The following is a 25,035-nucleotide window of genomic DNA, read 5'->3' on the forward strand; positions in this document are numbered from 1 at the left end:
CCACAGAAGGCCATGTAGCGTATGATTCCATTTATATGCAATGTCCAGAAAAGGCAAGTCTGGAGAGACAGAGAATATATTAGTGGTTGCCTGGACTTAGAGGGGATGGGGTAACTTGGGGGGAAGGTATTGTTGGGGTGATGAGAAGGTTCTGGAATTAGATAGTGGCAATGGTTGTACAACCTGTGAATGTACCGAAAACCACTCCATGCAGGTGGACAGGTGGGAAAAAACAGAGCGGACACATGGTCACCAGCCTCGTGCAGCACACATGCAGGCTCTGTGACATAATCCCCAGAGAGAGCCTAACCACTGCCTTCCCCAACTAAGGTGGCCTTGAATATCAGCCCCTCCTCTCCTGTGCTGGGTACTACCAGCTTCAAGGACAATGTGCCAAGGCAGAAAAAGAGTGACCTGAATCCATCAGTGTCTGGGACATCCCCCTGGCCCTGTGCACCATCAGTGCCAATGAGTCCAAGGACATGGCTGGGCCTCCCTCGGCCCTGGGCAGACACTCCATCTTGTTCTCTCTTTAGCCCTAGTGGGGACTTTTGCCTACTGTGCTCTGCCCTCACCTGATGTCTCTGATCCCGACACCCAGCAAACAGGGCTTTCTGGGCCTCAGCCCCACCCACCCCCCCCCCCCACCATGGCACCAGAACCCCTGTGGACTAGTGGAAGCCCAGATGAGCAGCCTGCAAAGGCGAAGGTGTTTATGTTGGAAACAAGTGACGTCTGTTGGGGAGTAGACGGTGGTGTGCGGAGGACCCTCCTGTTCAGAACAGCTCCAGGACAGCCACCACCATGCTCTGGCCGAAGATGAAGGTGCCCACCAGCACGGAGGCCACACCCCAGAGCTCCAGGCAGCACCTGCCAACGTAACAAACCCGCGTCTGCACGTGCCCTTCTGGGTCTCTGCCCAGACACGCCGAGCACTTGAGGGAACGGCTCCATATTTTGGGACAAATTCAGAGTATTCTCCTTTACCTGTAGGGATGGGCTCTTGAGACAACGAAATAAAGTACCCACCAAAAAGTACCCAGGCAATTAAAAAAAAATAAACAAAAACTCCCCGTCTGTGATTTCAAAACCTCATCCTGCCCCAATATTCTGCCAAAGACAAAGACACGGGAGGGAGAGGCCTGGCTGCAAACGCCCTGCCTTTCCACTCCTCACAGTGGTGAAACAATCCAAAGTGAGGAAGGAGAAGACTCTAAGACACTCGATGGGGTTGGATTGGGCCTCAGATTGCACAGCAGTGACAGCGGCGGCAGCAGTGGTGGCAGCGGGCCGCCGGGGCTGGGGGGAGGCAGCTGGGACTGGTGGTGGGCCGAGGTCACATTTGCAGCCTCGTGATGTAACCAGAGGAGACGGGAGGCAGACAATGAGGCGAGAGCGATAATAAGATCCCCACAGGACGGCAGGGCCGGCAGGTATCTCCAGCCCCATTAAGAAGGCCGAAAGGTTCCGTTGTCACGGAAGGAACACTTCTGGCCAGGCGGCTGCCTAGGGCAGTAAACACCGTCCACCCAGGGCGAATGTGACTGTGCTGCGGCATTGCTTGAAGCCGCTTCTGTGGATCAGAGGGACCAGGAGAAGGAAAATATCTTGAAAGCTCATCAGTAAAAGCTGTCGTGAGCTTGGACCCAGGGACGAAACAAAAGCACTTATTTCAGAGACTGCTGTAGGGAGTGAACCCCTTATTGAGTCACCCGGCAACCGGAGGGCCCCTTCTCTGCCCAGAAGGGGAGCATGCTAAACCTGCTGCTTTGGGAAACCAAGGTGGTGTTCCGTGTGGTAGGAGAAACAGGGATGTGGAGGCAGCAGCCTGCACCGGGGCCCAAAGCTACGGCCGGCCAACTGTGCACCTGAAGCACATCTGTAGTGGGTGGATGGTGGCCTCTGAAAAGTTCTGTCACCTGTGACTGTGGCTGTGTTTGGAAATAAAGAGTCTTTTAGATGCAATTAGCTAAGAATAGTCACGCTGGATTAGGGTGGGTTCCAGATCCAATCACTGGTGTTCTTAGAAGAAGACACCCAGGGAGAAGGCCATGTGACAATGAAGGTAGAGATGAGAGTGATGCAGCCACAGGCCAAGGATTGCCAGCTGCCAACTGAAGCTGGAAGAGACAAGGCTTCTCCCCTAGAACCTTCAGAAACAGAAAGGCCTTGCCAAGACCTTGATTTCAGACTTCTGGCCTCCACAACTCGGAGACAATTTCTGTTGTTTTAAAAAACCCAGTGTGTAGTAATTTGTTACAGCAGCCCCGGGACTCTCACACAGCATCTGTTTCCATCTCTTGGCCTCAGTTTCTACATCTGTGAAATGGGAGTAAGAGTTGTGCAAACCCTCTTGGGCCCAACAAGGCCCTCCCCTTCTACAGAGGAGGCAGGGCAGTAGGGTCTCCAATGTCCACTGCACACTCATGCTTGCAGACTCTCACCAGAGCCACCTACGTGCCCAGCTCACTGCCCCGCCTCTCGGGACACTTACTTGAGTCTTGGCCCCAAGGGCTCGACGTCCATGGCACAGATGAGGCACAGACCTGTGAGGGGGACGTGGGGATACCCCTGAGTGCCCAGGAGTTCTATCCACATGCAGTAGAGACCCCAAGGGGCCAGAAGGGTCTCTGCCCCAAGGCGACCCGACTGGCTCATGCCCCTTCAGGAAGGAAGAGTGGTGAGGTGAAGGCCCGGCTTGGAGGTAGAAGGACTGGGTTTTAAGGTCCCAGCTCTACATCTTGTTAACAAGGTCAGGCAGTAACTGAACCATGTGAGGTTCACGTAGTCAAAGACTTTACTTAAAAAATAACACAGAATCCTCCAGTGTGAGGCAGCAGTGATGGGTGGAAAGAGTGGTGAGTTCAAACCTCAGCTCTGCTGCGTTCTAACTGTGCGGTCCTGGGGAGCCTCTGGGCCTCGGTTTTCTCATCTGTAGGATGGGGACGATGACAGTACTCCCATCCCGGGCTGCTGAGATGTTTAAATGGGCAGGTTGTAGAGCACCCAGCCCTGTGGCTGGCTCAAGTAGATGCTCAACAAACAGGGCTGGGAGCCGCCCAACTCGATGGGGCTTCCCCCATGGGCCAGCAATGGGAACCCCACGGAGCCAGGCTGGGGCAAGAGGAGCTCATAGCCAGGAAGCTGGGCTGGGGAATCTCACCTGGGAAGATGAAGATGAAGAAGGAGCTGATGCTGCCAATGATGCCGATGACCTCACTGAGGTCGGGCAGGAGCAGGGCCATGGTGAGTGTCACAGCGACCCACGAGACAGTCAGCGGCATCCGTACCCCCAGCCCCAAAGGGTCAGCCAGGGCCCTGCAGCAGCTCCGCCTCCAGAAGTCCTGCAGCACTGACCTAGGGCCACACCCACCGCTGACCAGGGCCACCAGGTGGCCCAGCCCCCGCTGTCCCCACCAGGCCTCCCGACCAGCCCCCAGGAGACCAGCAGAGAAGTCCAACACGAGGGAGGCCAAGTGCATGGGCTGACACTCAGGGCTTCGTCTCCTCAGCTATGAGGTGAGACGACAGCAGTCCCTATACCTCGTGCTAGCTCGGCGCCTGGCACACACTGAGTCACAACAAATGTTAGTCATCATGGATGTTCTTCCTGGGGTGCCCAGCACCATGACAGGCCCTGGGCAGGCACATTGACAGGCTCTAGGGCAGAAAGACAAGGATACAGCAGCCAGCAGTGCTGCTGGCAGAGAAAGAAGCACCAAATTGCAGGAAGCGTGAGCCCATGAGAGAGACAGGAAAAAAGACAGGCAAGCTATGTCACTGTGCGAGTTTGGAAGAAGGTCCTTAAGGTCACTGTCTATCCTGGTGTCAGGAATAGCCATGTGTCCTGAGCAGTCAGCTTGTTTCCATTGTTAAGGACCTGGTGGATCACATGACTGACCAGGTTTCCCTCTTCACCTTGGCTGCTGGGGGCTTGGCACCACTTTCTGGGCCTTTCCAAGCAGGTGGAAACCCTGGTGGTGTAGTAGTTAAGTGCTATGGCTGCTAACCAAAAGGTCAGCAGTTTGAATCCACCAGGCGCTCCTTGAAAACTCTATGGGGTAGTTCTACTCTCGCCTATAGGGTCGCTATTAGTTGGAATCAACTCGACAGCAGTAGGTTTGGTTTGGTTTTGGTTTCCAAGCAGGTACAGGGCCATTGTTTTGCAATTCTAACCTGCTTATCTATCTGCCTTTTGTCTTTGTGTTCCTATAAAACGTCTTGTCTTGCTAAGTTACAGACACTTTAAGCCAGCTTTGTGATTATTTATCTGCCAAACAGCATAGAATTGGACAAGATATATATAAATAACACATACAGGGAAGAAGGCCACGTGAAGACAAAGGCCGCGATTGATGTGACGCTGCCACAGCCAAGGAGTGCCAAGGATGGCAAGCAACACCAGGAGCTAAGAGACAGACATGGAACAGATGCTCCCTGGAGGCTTGAGAGGGAGCGAGGCCCTGCCAACACCTTGATCCTGACTGTAGCCTCCAGTACCGAGAGGGGATAACTCTGTTGTCTGAAGCATCCCAGTGTGTGGTGGTTTGTTAAACGGCAGCCCCAGGACCCTCACACTCCCTCCTCCATCAAGGCAGGACCTGGGCCATGGGAGGAAAGAGCCATGAGGAGCGGGCTCTGTGCCGAGCCAGGCCTCACCTCCCCAGGAAGAGCACAATGGGGTAGACGGTCACAATGGAGACGGCGAAGAGGACTCGGGCGACGATGACAACCACGTCGTTGCCAGGGTAGGACATCAGAATGTCAGCAGAAACACCTGCCCCGAAAGTCAGGAAGCCATAAGCTCCTGGGAGGTGGGATAGGATGGAAGCCAGGGGGCACTGATTACAGAAAGGCTGTGGCCCCATGCCCACACACTGACAGCACCTGGCTTTACTACCCCTGGGGTGGTTCTCAGGAGCTGATGGAGGGCCTAGAGAGGGTCCTACTGTCCTGTCGTCCTCAAGACTCTCATATCCTAAGCCTGTGCATTACTCTGCTCTCTGACTCACAGCTCTTGCTGGGGTGAACTAGGGCTGACCCTCCTCCTTCTCCTTGCCCACAGAGCTGGGTGGGCCTGCTCATGTGGTAAGCACCGACTAGAAGCACGCAGTACTTTGGAACTATAGTATACCTCCCCACCCTGTCCACTGCACTCACAACAGCTGAACATTGGCAGCTGGCAGTGCACCGATTTTCCAGATGGGGAAAACCAAGACCACAGTGTCAACAAGTGCCCAGCATCACACAGCAGGACGAGAGTGAAGTCCTCCCCCTCCACCAACACAATGCTGTCTCTTGGCATCCAGGTCACCGGCCTTTCCCTAAGACGCTCCACCTCTGGCCAAGGGCTGTCACTTGTCTCAGTTGCAAGCAGTATTCTCTCTAGGCCCTTTCTGAGGGGTCCTGTGATCCTACTGACACCTGGGCCATGTGGGGTGACTTGAGTCATGGCGCTCAGACTGATAGAGACTGCCCAGCTGGCGAAAAGGCCACCCAGCAATTCCTTGGGAAACCACAGAAGTTCAAGGCTGGTCCAACATACTTGCTGCCACCCCAAGGGCTCCCTAAGTCCAATAGGTGGATGAAAGATAGGGCCACTGGGCTGGAGGCAGGCAGTGGGCCAGCAGTCAGTGGAAACCAAGACCTGGGGCTGTGCACAGACATGCTGTGCGGCCTCAAACATGGCACTTCACCTCTCTGAACCAGTCTTGACCCCTGTGAAGATGCTGTTACTACTGCACAGGCGTGTAAGCTCCCAAATCCACCGCATCCATGGGAAGGCGTGTCATAAAGTGCCCCAGGTGTACCCTACAGTAAGCATCACTACTGCTGACAGAGGGCAGGGCTGTGGTGTGTGAGACGAGGCTCTGGAGACACAAGGCCTGAGTTTGGGTCTTAGCTTTGCCACGTCTAGCTCTGAGGCCTCGGGCAAGCTGTGGGAGCCCTCTGAGCCTCCGTTTCCTCATCTGTAAAGTGGGGTGTTTCCTACAGGACGTGAAGGACTGAATGAGTTAAGGCACTCAAAATGCTTAGCATGGTGCCCAGCACACAGAAAGCTCAAGATCAATGCTTGTTATCGTTTCCCGTTTCTCCTGGCCGCCCGGGGAAGGCCTTACCTGTCAGCGAGTAGATGAGGCAGCAGGGGAGCAGGGACAGCATGGAAACCAGGGCCCAGTGGGAGAGACGTTGGTTGCGCATGCTGCAGTAGATGGAGACAGCGGCTTCGTGACACTGCAGGGAGAGGGTGGCCACAGGCCTCAGCATCGCCCACAGTGGTGCAGAGAACTCTCATGTCCCAAAGACCGGAAACCCCAAATGGCCATCCATGGTAGGACGCATAAGTAAACCACAGGACACTCAGACTATCACACAGCAGTGGAAACGGAAGGACATGAGTACGCCCCACACACGGACTAACTTCACAGAGGCGATGGTGAGCAAAGAAGCCAGACACACTGACTCACACTGCATGTTCCCACTGATGTGGAGTTCATACCACACGCCCAGCAAGTCTAGGGCAGAGCTTCCCAACCTTGGCACTGCTGACAGTTGGTACCAGATAATTCCTTGTGGTGGGGGACCTGTCCTATGCATTGTAGGAGGTAGCATTCACAACAGCTGAACATAGCCACTGGCAGTGCACCCATTCCCCAGAGGGGAAAACCAGGATCAGCATCCCTGGCCTCTTCCCTCTAGATGCCAATAACAGCTTCTACTCCAGTTATGTGGCCAAAAATTTCTGCGGACACTGGCAATGTCCCCGGGGGAAAAACCGTCCCAGTTGAGAACAGCTGCTCTGCTGTGTGGCCAGAGAAGGCAGAATAGGGTCTGCCTTGGGGGTGGGGGCTGTTGACAGAACAGGGCAGAGGGAGCCTTGGTGGGGACTGACACTGCCCTAGACCCTGATTTGGGTGCTGTTACATGGGCACGCACATACTTCATTGTGTAGATCATATTATGATAGAACTTTTAAGTGTAAAATGTACGTAACTAATGCCAAGAGCCCACCTTGTGATTCAGGTCAGTTTATCTAGGGTAGGCCCTGGTTCTAAGGAGCCCTGGTGGTGTGGTGGTTAAGCAATCAGCTGCTAACCAAAAGGTCAGTGGTTAGAACCTACCCAGCGGCTCTTCAGGAGAAAGACCTGGAGGTTTATGTCTATAAAGATTAACAGCCAAGAAAATCCTATAGGGCAGTTCTACTCTGTCATATGAGGTCTCTATGAGTCAGGATTGACTCGATGGCACCCAACAAAAACAGGCTCTAGCTCTAAAAGGGGATCCTGTGTGTGGCTAGGGTTGAGATGGGCTGGCATAACTAAGTGCTCCCTGTAGGTGCTGGGGTCCCCCAGGATCCTTGGGGGATGGCAGGTTCCCACCCCAATGTCCCCTCACACACTCTGGTTGAAACCACAGGCTCTACCCGCCTAACTTCTATCCGCTCCTGAGGCTCCTTGCAGCCGTGTTCCCTTACTTCCTGGGCTCTGAGCACCTCTTTCATTGGCTGCAGCCACATGGTGGAACACAGGGCAGAGCACATGACAGCCAAAGAGCAGAAACATCCCAAGTGTCCACCCACAGACGGACGGATACACAAGTTGTGGTACACACACACAATGGAATACTACTCAGCCATAAAGAGAAATGAGGTCCTGATGCATGCCACCACATGGATGAAGCTTCGAGACATGCTGAGTGAGATGTCAGTCACAAAAGGACAAATACTGTATGACCCCATTTATATGAAATGTCCAGAAGAGGCAAATCCACAGAGAGAGAAAGCAAGTCTGTGGTTGCCAGGGGCTGGGACAGTGGGCGGCTTTTGGGGTGATGGCTAAGGGGTCTGGGGTGATGAAAATGTTCTAAAATTGATTGTGGTGATGGTTGCAGAGCTCTGACTCTACTAAAACCCACTGAATTGCACACTTTATTATTTTTTTATTAATTTTTGAATATTTTCAAATTAGTAATAAATCAATGAATGGCCTTTTATTATCTTCTTTTCACCTGAATCTGTTTACTTGTAGATGACCCCTTGTCAGAATGGTCTAAATATTCTATATTTTTAAAAAGAACATTTTGACCTATACTTTTATGGACCCATAAGAACCACTAGAGGTAGCTTAAATTGCACCCCTCTAGTTTTGTTTTTTTTTTTTTTTAGCTGAAAGAGTACGCTGACTTATAGGAGAAGCAGAAAATGTCAACAGCTGTAATATTTTTTGCATGAGTTTGTCTTCTAAAGAATGGAATTTGAAGCAAAAGCTTAAATTCCGTTTTATCTCCCCTGTTGCTTTGTAGCTTTAGTGCTTGTTGGCGAACATTGGCATACTGTTGAGTACAAAATGGATTGGCATATCAAACAATCTTAGGGCTCTTTCTTTTTTTTATATATATATTTTTTAATATTTTTATTGTACTTTGAGTGAAAGTTTACAAATCAAGTGAGTCTCTCATGTAAAACCTTACATATACCTTACCATATACTCCCAGCCATTCTCCCCATGAAGAGACAGCACACTCCTTCCCTCCACCCTGTGTCTCCATGAATTGCACTTTAAATAAATGAATTGTACAGTATGTGAATTATATCTCAATAATATAAAAACATAAACATACCCAAGTGTGGCCATGGTGGCTGGGAGGAGGGTGCCTTCTGTGCCTGGGGTGATATGTTTGAGTCTGCGCTCCTGATAACAGGTGACTCCCTGTGCTTGCCCCCTCCAGCTCTGCCCCCCATTTGCTCCCCCCCAGCCCTGGACCCCAGGGTCGGTCCCGCAGCCCTGGTGGTCAGGACGCCTATAGCCTGCGCCAGCCCCTAGTCCCCTACCCTACCCCCATCCCTTTACTTCACATCCAGCCCCAACTCTCCACCATGGCGTCCGTGTCCCTGGAAACCGCAGCTCAGGTCTCGGTTGCTAGGAGAACCAGCAAAGGTGAGGGGGCGCCCCTTGTAAGCGTCTGAGAGCAGGCCCCCGGGGTGAGCTCGCCCAGCCAGATGGCACCGCTCAGGGTGGGAGCGGGGCCAATACACTAAATCCACACAGCTGGCAGTGAAATCATCGCTTCGGATCTTTCAAAATATTGGGCGTGCAAGAAGAAATGTGAGAAATTCCAGTGAGACGCTTGCTAAGCCCCAGAAGTGATAAATCAAGTCATTTATAAGGAAGAGAAATGGAAACATTTCAGGATTTGAAAAAACAGAAAATGTGGGATGAAGAACAGAAACAGGAGCTGGGTGATGGGTGAGGGAAGAAAACACTCAAAAGCTAGGAGGCTGAGGTGCTGTTAGCAACCCTGGGCACCTCACCCTGGTGAGGCCTGCTTTACTTTGGGGCAGTCCTGCTATGGCTGTGGGTGGGGGTGGTGGGTGGCTGTATTCAGAAGAGGCAGATCTTCCCTAAAATAAACAATAAAAGAGCAGAGTACGAGGCCACCTGCTACAAGGGCTGGAAACCATAAGAGAGCAGAAGGCAGGAGCCAAGCCCAGGCCCCCACTGGGCCCCTTCTACAGAGGAGGGCACCTGACATGCTCCACACACAGCCCTGGGTCTCTCACCACCATGCCCAATCTCCCTCCTTCCCTCCCTCCCACAGTTCTGCAAGATTCCTGTCAGGCCTTCCATCCTCTGACTGCCCCTCCAGGTGAGACGAGAAGCTCTCCCCTGCAATTCTACACCCCCTCCATCCTTCCTCCCACATCATTCTGTGAAAATCCTGTGGACTCTGCCCTCTGCTCCTGCAGCCACCTACACACCTGCCAGCCCCTCTAAACTGTATGCCCTGAGGCAGGGACCAGTGGGCTCTTTCCTCTCCATGTCCCAGAGGCAGAATCTACCTGCGATGTGTGTGCGTGGCGGCTATAAGCTTCCACATCCAGTGACCAGTGACCCTCCTGCAGGGAGGGGCCAAGCCCCAGACCCCTACACTCGACCCCAGTGCTGGCATTGGGCTGCCAGTGGAGCCACGTTCCCAGGTTCGATGGCAACTCATGCCTCACTGAACCAGCCCCAGGTCTGGACGTACAGTCTGTGGAAGACAGCCACAGGCTGGAGGTGGGCACCTGCAAGCTCAGCATGCCCAACAGGGAGGCAACCAACTCCCAAGGGAACAGGTAGACATGCACAGCCTTGAAAATGCCACACTCTGCAATACCGCCGCTAAAATTACCTGGAATCCGAAGCAGATGGTAGGGAAGACACTAAACACAGAGGTCCAGGAGGAAGGGCTGTAAATAGACGAAAACAGGTGTTTGCTAAAGAAAAGTTAAACTCAAAACAACCTTCCACTTGAAAGAACAAAAAATTCTAAGTGATGCCAGGAAAATGCAGCTGAGCATGATTACAAGATGCATCTCAATTCCCATGTCCACTACTGGCTTTTTGGAGAGGGAAAGGATGTTGCTAAATGCAGCACGTTCTACACACATCCCTGCCGACATGTGGTAAGCTGACAGTCCACTCACAGGCAGAGCTTGGGCGCAGAGCTGCTACAAGTAACTCCCGGCTTCTCTTTCAAGGCTACCTGACTCCAGCCAGCTGAGGGGCTGGGACACAGGCAAGGTCCATCAAACTTCCCTGTCATGGATTGAACTGTGTCCCCCCAAAAATATGTGTCAGCTTGATTAGGCTATGTGTGGTGTCCTCTATTTTGTGATTTTTCTATGTATTATAAATCATAATCTCTGCCTGTAGTTAAAAGGGATTAGGGTGGTTGTGGTCAGTAGGATAAAGTCCCCAAAAGACGTGCACACCCTAGTCCCTAGAACCTCTGATTACATTATACCTTAGATGGCAAAGGGCAAGAAGCAGATGGGATTGAGATTAAGGACCCTGAGCTGAGGAGATGATCTTGGAATGTCCAGGTGAACCCAATCTGATCACATGAATTCTTGAAATCAGAGAGCCTTTCCTGGCTGTGGTCGGAGGGAACTGTGACTATGGAAGCAGGGTCAGAGAAAGGCTACGCTGCTGCTTAGAAGACAGAGCGAGGGGCTACAAGCCAAGGAATGTGAGCAGCCTCTAGAAGCTGGAAAAAGCAAGGAAACTGATTCTCTTCTGAACCATCCCTGCTGACACGTGACTTTAGCCCAGTAAGACCCAAGTCAGACACTGACTTCCAGAACTGTGAGCTAATAAATGTGGGCTGTCTGAAGCCACTGAATGTTTGGTAACTTGTGGCAGCAGCGATACGGAACCACTAGCTGTCATCTTCTGTCTGTGCTGCTCTGGCCGACCCCAGGTCTGGGTGCAGCTCGCAGTGCCTCCTGACCATTTTATCCATCTTAGGAAATGGTCTCTCTGTCCTGCCGACAGCTCAAGACACTTTCCTCTGTGTCATTCTTTCTACTGAAAATCGTAAGAAAAGACCCTGTGTGTCCACCGCTCCATCCACTGGCCTCCAGCATCTCGGCACACACATTCTGTCCTCTACATGCTCCCGGGGCTGAGCCTGTGGTGCCTCCAACCTACAGCCACATCACCACCAGATCCCCTCGCTGACTCGAGGACACAATCAGCCACAGACCCAGCTGTCTCCTGTGTCAGCGATTCTCCCTTCTCTCCTGGATCATCCCCACTGACATGAGACTGTGTTGTGGTCACTGCCCCTCTTGACCCCCGTGTCCCTGTCCAGCCACTGCCTGTTTCTCTCCTCCACTCCTCCAAAGTCTTGTTTATCTGCACCGGCTCCTTTTCTCCTCTGCAACTCACTTGAACTGAATCCACGTGCCTCCCACTCCACGCATTCCCTGCTGGGCTATCCACTCACAGGGAATCCACGGCCAAATGTGATGCTCAGTCCTCCTGGACCCATGAGCACAGGGGGCAACTGAGCACTCCCACCTCTTTGGAATGCTCTCTGCTTGATTTCCAGGGCTTCACCTTCCACTAGCTCCTCCTCACTTCCTGACCTCCCCATACTGCAGTGCTGCTGGCTCAGACTGCATGTCTCCATTGCGATCTCAGCCGGGCTCATGGCTCTACAGGGCATCTCGAGGCCAACACCAGCCACATCTTCCTCCAGCCCAGATCGCCAGTCGCCTGAACTACAGACACAAAGATCTGGCTGTGGACTCGACATCTCCATTTAGATGCCTCAAAACCATCTCCAGCTTAACACAAGCCCTGTACCTGGTCCTCCCACTATTTTATCCAAGCCAAAAACCTCCAAGTCACCCTTGAGCCTCTCCTTGCTCTTGTTCCCCATATCCAAATCCATCACTAGGACTTCACATGAGGGAGCTGGGGCTCTCCGCAAACTTTGGGGACTGGGTCTTCCAAGGACGCCATCACTGCATCCCCTGTGCCTCCCCCATAACGCGATGAAGAGTCCCTTAGACTCACCTCTGCAAAACACGGGGCTCCCGAACCAGGCCCTGGGGCCAGAGGTAATACTGCACCATGATGACCAGGGTCAGGTAGCAGGCAGCCAAGGTGCCTAGGATGCTAAAATACACACAGTGTTAGGGTGGGGCAGGAAGAGTGGTGCATACAGTCAACACACAGGAACAGAAACCTCGCCAGGCAGGGCCTCGGAGCCAGCCTGAGTGGGCTTGCATGTCAGCTCTGCCTCCCCCTAACCAGGCATCTGGCAGTGGCTCATTGCTCTGAACCTCAATGCCTATATCTGTACAATGGGGATGGCAGCAGCATCACTTCAGGCAGTGCTGTTCTCAGGCCCAGGGGGCAGACCTGCTGAGTTCCTAACGGTGCCGGGCCCACAGCGACAACGTGACAGGTATCAGGGCCTCCATCTCCCTAGCATAACACCAGCTAGTGTCGTGGATGTGGCGTCTAAGCCGGGCCACTGGCTTGGCCACAGTGCAGACAGGGAGGGGCCCCTCACTTGGCTGGATGTGCTCCATGGGCAGGAGGTGCACAGGGGGCGGTTTCTGTGCCCACCGTTTCTGTGTTCTAGTCCCAAGGTGGGAAGTCTATGTCTATGTCCACAATACCATGAGGGAAGGGAAGGCTACAACTTGTATGGGTAATTTTGCCAGGCTTTTTATTTTTTCAAAAGTATGCATAAAGCCTCCGACCATTTTAAAAAAAAAAAAGGATCTGTGTATCTCTGCATAAAAAAGTCTAGAACAATCCAAGAGCAAAACGTTAGCAGCATGTGATGATGTTACAAGTAATTTTCCTTGTTGCTTATCTGTATTTCCCACCTATTGTATAATTTTTCCATTTGTTTTTCTTTTCCAAATGGAAAGGCCAGGCCTGGCAGCTCTCTCCTAATCCCACCAAAAAAGAACCCAAAAAACAAATCAGTTGTCACTGAGTCAACCTCAACTCGGGGTGAGCCCATGTGTACCAGAGTCACTGAGTCAACCTCAACTCGGGGTGAGCCCATGTGTACCAGAGTCACTGAGTCAACCTCAACTCGGGGTGAGCCCATGTGTACCAGAGTCACTGAGTCAACCTCAACTCGGGGTGAGCCCATGTGTACCAGAGCAGAGCTGTGCTCCACAGGGTTTTCAATGGCTGATTTTCCAGGCATCGATCACCAGGCCTTTCTTCCAAGGCACCTCTGAGTGGACGTGAACCTTCAACCTTTTGGTGCGCAGCTGAGCATGTTCACCCATCACGCGCACCACCCAAGGAAACCCTGACACAGGTGCTCCCCAGGTGGGGACCCGGGCAGTGCTGTTGCTCTGCCAGAACGTGCCTGCCGTGCCATACCTCGTGTATTTCTGGAAGCCGATCTCCCGCGGGGCGGACAGTGGCAGGATGACCAGGATGGAGAGCAGGATCAGGGTGAAGTGCTGGTCCGTGTACCAGGGCTGTGGGGCCAGCGGCGTGCTGGGCAGGAGGAAGTCACACACTGGTGGAGACAGAGGGAAGGAGCTCACGCCCAGCAGGGGCCAGGACACGCCCTGATGTCCTCAGCAGCAGGAGCTGCGTTCAATCATTGGTACCCGATGACCCACCTAAGCACCCCCTCAGAGGGGACACATCCTGCCCTGTATCTGCCCTCCCCACCACTGAAGCCTGGGCTTGCCTGTGGGAAGGCACATCCCTAAATACCCAGCTGGAAACATGTAAGCAATACTCTCTCCACCCCTGTCAATCCACCCAGGGCCAGGGTGGCCCCCATTCCCAGCTCAGGGCTCAAACCAGTCATGGCCCTTGACTACCGAACACAGCCTCAGCATCCTTCTCAACACACAACACTAGCCACTGACTCAAGTCAAAACTTGAGATCAACTCTACTTGCCACTGGCAGGCAAGGGCATTTTTGTACCCATTCACCCACGTGGAGGTTCAGATACACCAACCTCAGGGCTTTATGGGTAAGACAGTGCTTCCCAAGAGATGTTATCATGTGCCATCAAGTCAATTCCCACTCATAGTGACCCTGTAGGACAGAGGAGAACTGCCCCATAGGGCTTCCTATGCTGTAATCTTTATGGGAGCAGATCGCCAGTCTTTTTTCCCATTGAGCTGCTGGTGCATTTGAACCACCGACCTTTCAGTTAGCAGCTGAGTGCTTAACCATTGTGCCACCAGGGCTCCTTTCCCAACGGATGGATGGCTTTAATTTCAGCATTTCATAGCCAGGGGCCTTTTTGCTCATGGTCCAAAGGACAGACAGAATAAACAAACAAATAGCAAAATGGTAGGCCTTAATCCAGTCATATCAATCAATAACTATGTTCCAATTAAAAGTCTGAGATTGTCAAAATGGATTAAAAAAGCAAGACCTGACCATATGCTGCCTACAAGAAATGCATTTTAATATCCCAAGGCGCAGTTAGGTTCAAAGTAAAGGAACAGAGAGAAAAACATTATGCAAACACGAACCATAAGGAATCTGGAGTGGCTATGTTAATATCATATGAGGCAGATTCAATGGCAAAGTATCGTCAGAGACAAAAAGGGAATGTTTCATCACATGAAAGGGGCAATTCATACGTTTGTGCCTAGAAACAAAGCTTTAAAAGGCATGGGACAAAAACTGAGAAAGAATTAAAGAGAGAAATATACAAATCCATAATCATAGTAGGCAATTTTACAGTTCTTGCTCAGAAACTGATAGACTAACTAGACCGACAAAAAAGAAAGGAAAGAAAATCTGTAAGGTTATGGAAGGTCTGAACAAAACTGTCAACCATGCTGACCTAGCGCACATTTCTAAACTGCTGCCCCCAACAACTGCAGAGTACACATCCTTTTCAAGTGCACACGGAACGCTCAGCAAGACAGACTGTGTGCTAGACCATAGGACTAAAAAAAAATAGGACAGGTCTTGATAAAAAAGACTGAAACCACACATATTATGTTCTCTCCTAATATTAGACAATTTAGATAGAAGACAAAATGGTATCTAGAAAACTCCCAAATAACTGGAAATTATACAACACAATTCTAAACAATCCATGAGTCAAAAAAGGCATCAGAGCAAAAATTAGAAAATATTTTGAGTGGAATCAACATGAAAATAGAGCATATCAAAATTGTCAGGATGCAGTTAACGCAGTACTCAGAGGAAGATTTTTAGTGGAGGTTGGCGCAGTGGTTGTGTGGGGGCGGAGTCAGTCATAGACATATCCCAATATTTAAGGTAGTGTTGGTCATCTCTCATCAGGGGCTTCTTTGCAGTTGGGTCAGTCTCCTCAACTGTAAAATGGGCACTCTCCACTAGACATTCTGGCTGCAGCCTCTCTCTCTCTCATCACACTGGTAATTATGCATCCAGACTCTCCCTTGCCCAGACACTGGGAGCGGGGTGTGGTCTTTGCCTCCACTATACCCCCCGCCCAGCACAGGGCCTTCCTTGCCTCCTGCTTACCAGGTTCCAAGCCCTAGGGCAGGCCTAAATTCAACAGAGATACACTTGATTCTCACTATTCATGGTAGCTATGCTTTTTTATGCTATATAAAGTCTCTGCAGACACTGAATTAGCAAATACCGAACCACTGCTCCAGGGAAAATACAGGGTTAGGACGTTCCTGTGAGCCTCTGGTCTTGATATTTGCATCAACCGGTCAATACATAAGCTTGTTTTATATGTGTTTCTATTTAAAGATACCTTACTTAATATATGTTGTTGATTCATTAACATTGAACTCACGGCCAGTAGCCCTATCACTCATGCCTAAAGGAAGCTCATCTAACACATACATTTTCTCCGTAAGGCACACCGCACCACAGCCTTCTAGCAGTTAGTAATATAAGGCAATACTTGGGCACTATGCTTGGGAGTCCCTTTAAACAGTGTAATCACCAACAAATAAATCACAGAAATGCAAAAAACACAGTACTAACTACAGCACAAAAAGGACACTTGTTTACAGTATGGACATGAAGACAGAGAGATGCCTAGTTCAACCTCGGCTGGGAAGGTGCATGCTGGGGGGCTAAAATTTTTCTGTGCACATTGGTGAATGAACACGAAGGCATCACCAGTACTGATTTTGGGGTAAACATTAGTGAGCCGGCAAATGTGCACATATGGAGTCCACAATAACAAGGATGGCGGTACTCACGCTTCTCCAGCTGGTCCCCGACCACCCTGAGGAAGGCCACGGAGATCATGAGCAGGTTGACAATGAAACAGGCTTCACATAGCTTCCCGACGCTGGGGCCACACAGCCCGCGGACCACACCCTGATAGGTGGACTGGCCGCTTACAGAGGCCGCGTAGCCCAGGATGAGCAACCCGCTGATCAGGAAGACCATGGAGACCTGAGGAGCGAGACAGTCAGCCAGGGGCCCAGGCCTGCGGCGCCCCACCACACCCCATAGCCAGCCACCCCTTGGGGATCTGGTACTGATCCCCCCGCTAGGCCTCTCACCCGCAGAGGCCGAGGCTGCCTACAGCTTGGGAGGCCTCCAGCGGAGGTGCCAGCAGCCCCACCTCTGTTCTGAGACAAGGTCTCTCTGGCTGTGAGTCTGTGATCATGGGATTCTAACCATTCTGCCCCAGTTGGACAAATGAGACAGCAGACACCCACAGAGTTAACCACACATGTGTGGCTGGATGGCTGGAGAGGCAGGGAAGCGTGGTGGTTAGGAGCTGGAGCTGGAGCAGACATACCTGAGTTCAGAGTCTATCTCTTTCTTTGTGAAGTGGGGATAGTACCATCTACTTACAGGGCTGTTGTGATGCGTTAGGATTACACAAAGCATGCAAAGCACTCAGCTCAGAGTAAGTGCTCAAGAAATGGTGGCAGTACTATTACTCTCCATACGCCCTCTCCTGCAGCTTAAATATTTTTCTAACATTTGTTATGAAGCTCTTCAAATATACAGGAAGGTTCAAAGAATTTTACAGTAAATAGCCATGTGCCCACCACCTAGGTTTGACCATGAGCAGATGGCATATCTGTTTACCACATCTCTACCTGTCTACCCATGCCTCTATGCATGCATCAATCCATGATCACTTTGGAAGCATTTCAAAGTAAGTTGCAGACAGCACTATGCCTCCCCCAGATACTTTGGCACGCATATCATTCATCAGAGCCTGGTATTTGTCTATGGTTCTTTTCTCTCTTGTGAGATGAAGTTTACATACAATGAACTGCAGCACAAATCTTAAGGGTATCATTTGAAGAGAGTCCGTGAATGATACAGTTAACATGCTCACCTGGTAACCTAAAGTCTGGAAGTTCAAGTCTACCCAGAGGGTACTGTGGAAGAAAGGCCTGGCAATCTACTTCTGAAAAATCAGCCACTGAAAACTCTGTGGAGCACAAGTCTACTCTGACACACATGGGGTCACGATGAGTCAGAATCGACTCATTAATAATTGGTACCGGTTATTATTTGAAGAGTTAAAACAAACGTACAAGTGCCACTCAAACCCTTATCGAAATATAGAACATTACCTCGCCCTGAGAAGTTCCCTCCTGTCCGTTCCCAATCAATTCCCAACTGGCTCCTTCAAATCGGCATGTTTGTGAGATTCATCACGTTGTGTGGGTTTATCTCATCAGCAGTTTAAACCTACTTTTGCTGATTGGTATTCTATTGCATGAACGTACTATGATGTGTCTATCCGTTCACTGGCTGATAGCCATCTGATTTGTTTTCAGTTTTGGGGTACTATGAACAATGCTGTGCTGAGCATTCTAGGACATTTTTGAGGACACATGTTCTTATTTCTCCTAGAATTGCTGGGTATTAGGGTGGACATATGTTTAATTTTATACGAAACTGCCAAACTGCTTTCTTTCCCAAGTGGTTGTGCTGTCCGATACTCCCACCAATGATGTGTGCAAGCCCCTGCTAGCCCACAGACTTAGGTACTTCTGAGCCTCTCCTGAACGGACCACTGCCTGTCCCTAAGCTGGACCTGGTCCCTATGGAGAAGAGCTGTCCTGAGCGGGAGATCCTCAGCCAGGGGGGAAGCCTCCTCACACACTGCAGACTCAGCTCACGCTACTGGACACACAGGCTGATCCCGCACTACTCCAGAGGCCAGAGCTAGGGCTGCCGAGGAGAAACGTCTAACTTGAAACTTTGGAGAACAACTGTCCAGGCTCCCTCCGCCACTACACCTTTGTCTGTGCCAGCTGCTCAGCCCAGAGCACACCCCTCGCATCCACTCCCCCTTCACCTGGCAAACTCCTGCTTATTCTCTGCACCCCCTCTCCAACATCACTCCCTCCAGAAAGCCTCTGCTGATGCCCCTGCCCCCAGGCTAGGCTAAACTCTCCATTTCAGGCTCTGAGAGGAGCCTGATAGGAGCACCCTAGGTTGGCTGCTTCCGTGCCCACGCCTTCCTTGGGCACACTTACTGTCTGTAGTGGTTTGAATGGAGGCCCCCCAAAAGATATGTCCATGTCCTAGCCCCGGAAACCTGTGACTGTGACCTTTAGGTCTCAGCAGATGTAATCTAAGGCTTTCCAGATGAGATCATTTTAGATTATTCAAAACCCCACTGCTGCTGAGTTGATTCCGACTCATAGTGACTCTATAGGACAGAGTAGAGCTGCCCCATACAGTTACCAAGGAGCAACTGGTGGATTTGAACTGCTGACCTTTTGGTTAGCAGCCAAGCTCTTAACCACTGTGCCACCAGGGCTCTTCATAGCGACTCTATAGGACAGAGAAGAACTGCCCCTGCAGTTTCCAAGGAGCGACTGGTGGATGTGAACCGCCGACCTTTCGGTTAGCAGCCAAGCTCTTAACCACTGCTCCACCAGAGCTGTGTATTATTCAAGTCAGACCTAAATCCAATGACAAATATCTTTACGAGAGGCAGATGAGCAGACAGACACGGGAGGAGGCCACGTGAAGGCAGACAGAGGTTGGCGTGATGTAGCCACAAACCAAGGAATGCCTAGATACCAGAAGCTGAAAGAGGCAAAGAAGGTTCCTCCCCTAGAGCCTTCAGAGGGATCACGGCCCTGCCGACACCTTGATTTTGGATTTCTGGCCCCCAGAACTGTGAGAGAATACATTTCCATTGTTTTAAGCTACGTTGTTTGTGGTACTTTGTCATGGTGGCTCTAGGAAATGGATCCTTGCAGCCGTGCACATATTATGGCATTCTTTGTCTTCTCTCTCATCCACCAGAGTCTAGGCTCTGTGAAGACTGGTACCTTGTCTTTTTTTGCCCCCGAGAAGTGCCTCGCACACAGCAGGCACTCAATAAACATTTGTGGACAAAAGGAAGGAGAGGGAGTCAGAAGGAGCCCCTGCCCGTGACTTGTGCGTCTCTGCTAAGGAGATGAACTGTCTGTGCAGGACCAGGTGACCTGCTGGAGGGGACTGTGTACCCTGAGCAGCAGGGCAGGAAACCAGCCTTTACCTCTGGCTCAGGCCCGCCCCGAAGAGAAGGCTGGGGTTTCATTATACCACACATGCTAATGGGTCACTGGAGACCTACAGCCGCACCCAGTAATGTAGGGATGTAGGGAGTTTGCAATGCTCCACGGACCAGAGTAGGGCCTGTGTAATGGGATATCACAAGCTAAGGGCGGGGCAGGCTTCGTACCAAGGTCACCCCAGCCAATCCACCCCTCCCCAGCAACCTGGCAGCTCTGGATGGAAAAGCACTGGCTGAATGGGTGGGAGAGTTGCTGCTATCTGCCCAATTCTTTCCCTGGCAGGGGTTCCTTGCATTCGTGTTTAAGGTCTCCTTGTGGGCTCAAGTCTGGTCAAGGCAGGGGTCTCTAGACCCTCCTACACAAAGGGCAAGCCACCAGCAGCAGCCGCGTCACTGGGCATTTATGGGAAATGTACAATATCAGGCCTCCCAGACGAGCTGCATTTCAGGATCTGTATTTCAGCAAGATGCCCATGTGACCCCTTTGCAGCCCTTACCAGGGGCCCTGGGTTGGCTGCATCTGTGCCTGAGCCCCACCCGCTTCACCTTTAACCCCATGACCTGAGAGCAGGGCTTCCTCCTCAGCGTCCCATAACGGGAGCCTTACTGCTGCACTCATCCAAACACAGCCAGGCCTCCCCACACATGCACAACAAGAGGCTCTTGCCATTTCCGCTGTGGCGTGGCTCACACATCACCTCCTCAGAGGGACCTTGCTGCCCACCCTGCAGGCTGTCCCACCCTCCTGACCCTCCCAGCACTTACCACCACGGGAAATGATGTTCTCTGAAGACTTGTATCTTGTCTGATTTCCCTATGAAAATGCAAGTGTCACAAGGACAGGGGCCACACTGTCTTATTCATCCAGTGCCGGAACAACGCCAGCACAGAGCAAGCGCTTGGCCTACACTGGGGATAGGGGTGGGGGGGTTATAATGGACTCAACCAGAGCGGGAGGCAGTAGTTCCCAGGAGACTTGAAAGGCCCTGTGGCCCATAAATCATTAAAGCTCATCAATTACCCCCCCGGCTGTCATAGAACAGGGGAACTGTGTCAGGGAGCTGACCACAAAAGGCAGAGTTCTCATGAGCCCGGGGGGCGGGGGGGAAGCTCAGGAAGTAACATGATGCTGTGCTCATCAGCTGGCTCTCCTCCACTAAAGGAGGTTCGGCCTCTGGACTCGGGGACCCAGCAGCCAGAAGTAGTTGAACCCCCCCCGACATCACAAAAGGCCTGTGAGCGTGCACACGTGTGTGTATGTGTGTGCAGTACGTGTGAGCACGTGTGTGTGCGTGCTGTTATGCATGTGCACACGTGCTATGTGTGTGTTACGTGCACCGTGTGTGTATATGGTGGAGTGACTCACCCCAGGCGTGATTTCTGTTGCACACAGGATTTAAGATTTCGTTATCGAGCTGGTCCCAGTAGGCAAAAACAGTCAGCCAGGCGGGCAGGTGGCCGCCTAGACACGGCTCCTTGGGACTGTAATGCCAGATTTGTGAGTGCTGTCCAAGTCTAACGGGCTCTGTGACCCTCTGCCATGGACCGGCCCAGCTCCCTGCCTGGTGCTACAGTGGTGTGGTCTCTACCCTCATTAGCAGAGGGAAAGGAAACCCCAGACGTGCAGTCTGTAAGACAGAGAGTTCTGCAGAAGCGACACCAAGAACCACCTGAAAAACCAGCAGCCATCTCCTCCCTGGCCCCAGGGACTCACCAGCTCCACAAGGAAGGCCGGGGCCAACCCACCGGCCTGGTAGAAGGCCCAGGGAAAGTTGAGCAGGCCAGCGCCCAGGGAGGATTTCATCAGAATGAAGACAGCCCCAAGCGAGGACAAGCTGCGGGGGTGCGCAGCAAGGGGGGATTTTTCTGCAAGGTCTCTGCTTCCTGGGGTCTGTCCCTCCATAGCTAAAGGGGACAGAGGAAGGAGGGGAAGGGCTTGATACCAAGTTCCTCCCTGCAGGGGTCTACCTCCCCCTCCCCAAGACACCATCTACTTCTTCCTTTGCCTCTGCCCCCTCCCAAAGCATATGGTTGTCATGCGCCCATAACATCTGGCCCTCCTCCCCTAAACAAATGCCCACTTCCTTCCCCCACCCTTCTTTCTACCCATTTATCTTCGCTTCGGCCTACCACTCAGCCCCAAGGACCTCCCCCTACTTCCAAAGCTCCGATTCTCCCTCCTGGCAATCCTCCCGACCCCTCTGCTCCCAGCTGAAGCCCCCCTGCTGATACACTCATCCTCACCACCAGATGGCAACTTCAGGGCAAGAGAGGGTCCTCAGCCACCAGTCAGGCTCTCTCTAGGCAGGCCAGCTGCTTTTCTGGAGTCCGGAAGGGGAGAAAAAGGCAGATTCTAGCTCTGTTGGGGGGTAAATGAGTCTTAGTTAAGGGGCCCTAGAAAACATGTGTAGGGGTCATGTCCCAAGTCCTTGGAGGACAGGGACAAGTGGGCAGGGCCATCTGACCCAAGGACTTGCTGCTTCTGAGACTTCTGGCCGAGCCAGGGCTGGGTGAAGTCTTAAGACTCCTTCCTCCGCCCCTATCCTGGCTCAGCCCCTCCCTGGCGGGTGGCGCTTTCTCAGGCTGCCCTTATCCCCCCACCCAGGGTTATAGCAGCACAGCTGGAAAAATCAAAGCAGCAGGGGTACACCACAGTGACCCCCGAGGTCACTTTCTCAAGGCCTACTCCCTCGGGTGCCCTCTGAGGTCCCGGTCTGAGGAAGGTGGCATGGAAAGAGTGCAGACCCTCAGGGTCTGGTCCTGCCACTTGCCCACAGGGTGAGCTCTGAGGTCCAGTGTTATGAATTGAATTGTGTCCCCCAAAAATATGTGTCAACTAGGCTAGGCCATGATTCCCAGTATTGTGTGGTTGTCTACCATTTTATGATCTGATTGTGATTATCCTTGTGTTATAAATCCTAACCTCTGTGATGTTAATGAGGCAGGATTAGTGGCAGTTATGTTAACGAGGCAGGCTCAGTCTACAGGATTAGGTTGTATCTTGTGTCCAACTCTTTTGGGATATAAAAGAGAGAGTTGAGCAGAGAGGAGAGGGACCTCCTACGAAGGAAGAAGTGCCAGGGACAGAGCACATCCTTTGGATCTGGGGTCTCTGCACTGAGAAGCTCCTAAACCAGGGGAAGACTGATGACAAGGTCCTTCCGACAAAGCCAACAGAGAGAGAGAGAGAGCCTTCCCCTAGAGCTGGCACCCTGAATTCAGACTTTCAGCCTCTTAAACCGTGACAGAATAAATTCGTTCGTGACAGCCATTCTGCTAGTGGTATTTCTGTTAGAGCAATATGAGAAACCTAAGACGCCCGGCAGCTTCCTCACCTGCAAGAGGAGGCTCACGTACCCACGTGGCAGAGGCCAAGGGGATGTAAGCTCCTGCGTGGACATCACGCAGGCTATGGGCAGGTGCTTCCTCAGGGCTGGCTCCTTCCACATCCCTCTTCCTCCCAGCTCCAACCAGTGCTCCTCACATCGCCTGGGGGGCTTGTTCAAACGCACTTGCAAGTTCATGTGGCCTGGGTGGGGCTTGAACTCTGCATCCCTAACTAGCTCTCAGAAGGCTGATGCTGCCGCTACGCTTTGAGTGCAGAGACTCCAATGTGTGACCACTTCTCCGAAACCCCGTTGGCACTCACCATCAGATACATGGCCAGCAAAGACAGCAGAATATTGGAAATGGCCTCGTCCCAGGAAATGCAGCACATAAAGGTCACACTGTGAATTCTCATTCGGACCTGATTAATCCTGGAATCCAGGCTCCCTCTAACTCCCCGCTCTCAACCCCAACATGCATCAGAATCCCCTGGCGGCACGTGAAAACAGACAGCTGGGCCCACCCTCAGGGTTTCCCATTCAGCAGTTCTGATGGGGGGTGGGGGGGTGTCTGGGAATTTGCATTTTTAACGAGTAGTCCCTAACACTCAGGCTCCTCCCCACCTTGAGAACCACTGTTCTAACATAGCCATCCTCAGAGCCCAGAGCCCCACCTCCTCTAATCAGTCCTTATCTGCCAGCCCCAGACCAGCCCCAAAGGCCTTTTTCTGGTGTGGTTTCTTACTTCCTCAGCCCCTGACTCTGGTTACCTCAAGGGCGGATTTGGTTAGTGGCCCTGCATGGCAGTGGGTTATCAATAATGTGTGACCTGCTGAACCACCAGCTTCCCACATCCCCAGTGAACACAGAGCCAGAATGTGAGGTGGGAGCTGGGACACCATCTTAGGCAGCACTGAAATTGCTACCCTGAAAGGAGGGTTACCGTGAGTGGGGCCTGCCATGAGTACACTCTCTAGCTCACTGGATCCTTACACCGACTCTCTGGGGGTGCTACCACCATCCCCACATCCAGAGCAGGAGTGGCACTCAGGCACGGTCAGCTCGTGGTTCACAGTATCATGGCTGGCAAGCGACAGGACCTCATCGCAAGGCCTGCCATGTCCTGCTGCCTCCCTGCACCCCCAGCCCTGACTCTGATCCTGACAAGGCCCTGGACAGAAGTCCTGAGTGAACAAATGAGTGAGTGAATGGATGGATGGATGAGTACAGACTCCAGAAGAGAGATGAAAAGGAAGGTTGGTTTCCCCCATATATTCATTTCCTGTGGCTGCTGTAACAAATTACCACAGACTTGGTGACTTAAAGCAGCAGAAGGTTACTGTCTCATAGTTCTGGAGCACATGCTCCTTCTGGAGGCTCTAGGGGAGGATCCTTCCTTACCTCTCTCTCACAGCTTCTGGTGGTTCCAGGTATTGCTTGGCCTCCGCCTTCTCCTCTTCTGTGTCTACTCTTCTTCTTATAAGGCACTTGTCATTCAACTTAGGGTCCGTTCAGATAATCTAGGACGAATGTATCTGAAGATTTTCCACTTAACTACATCTGCAAAAAACCTTTTTCCAAACAAGGTCATGTTTACAAGGTTCCAGGTAGACGAATCTTTTTGGGGGCCACCATCCAACCTACTACACCCCACATATCTGGGATCCGATTGTGTTCTCAATCAGTCATTCAACAAACACTGACTGATCAAGTGCCTACTGTATGCCAGGACTTAGGACTCAGAAGGGCAAGAGAAGGGTCTCTACTCTGGTGGCCGAGGTCAAGATCAGACAATAACCATGGTCCAATGGGAGAAATATTGGGCGTGGGGTGGAGAAATTGGTATCCCAAAGGTGAAGGGCGGGACAAAACCTTCTGGAAGGTGGGAACATCTTGTGTGAAGCCTCAGTCATGGCAGAAGTTGGTGCT

The 25,035-nt window shown here is 51.9% G+C and overlaps 1 protein-coding gene across 1 annotated transcript; it reads right to left on the reverse strand.

Annotated features, from left to right (window-relative positions):
* Positions 1-776: 776 nt before the first annotated feature.
* SLC38A8 (solute carrier family 38 member 8) lies at positions 777-21,683 on the reverse strand. Its single transcript, XM_049864241.1, has 10 exons — positions 21,495-21,683; positions 16,491-16,689; positions 13,683-13,824; positions 12,345-12,446; positions 10,171-10,228; positions 6,120-6,234; positions 4,660-4,807; positions 3,164-3,357; positions 2,495-2,546; positions 777-870 (listed from the first exon to the last, which is right to left on the reverse strand). The coding sequence occupies exons 1-10, from the start codon at positions 21,681-21,683 to the stop codon at positions 777-779; spliced, it is 1,293 nt and encodes a 430-aa protein (XP_049720198.1).
* Between the last annotated feature and the right edge of the window lie 3,352 nt (positions 21,684-25,035).

The sequence above is a fragment of the Elephas maximus genome, chromosome 21 (assembly GCF_024166365.1).
Source record: "Elephas maximus indicus isolate mEleMax1 chromosome 21, mEleMax1 primary haplotype, whole genome shotgun sequence".
In the NCBI taxonomy this organism is placed as follows: Eukaryota; Metazoa; Chordata; class Mammalia; order Proboscidea; family Elephantidae; genus Elephas; species Elephas maximus.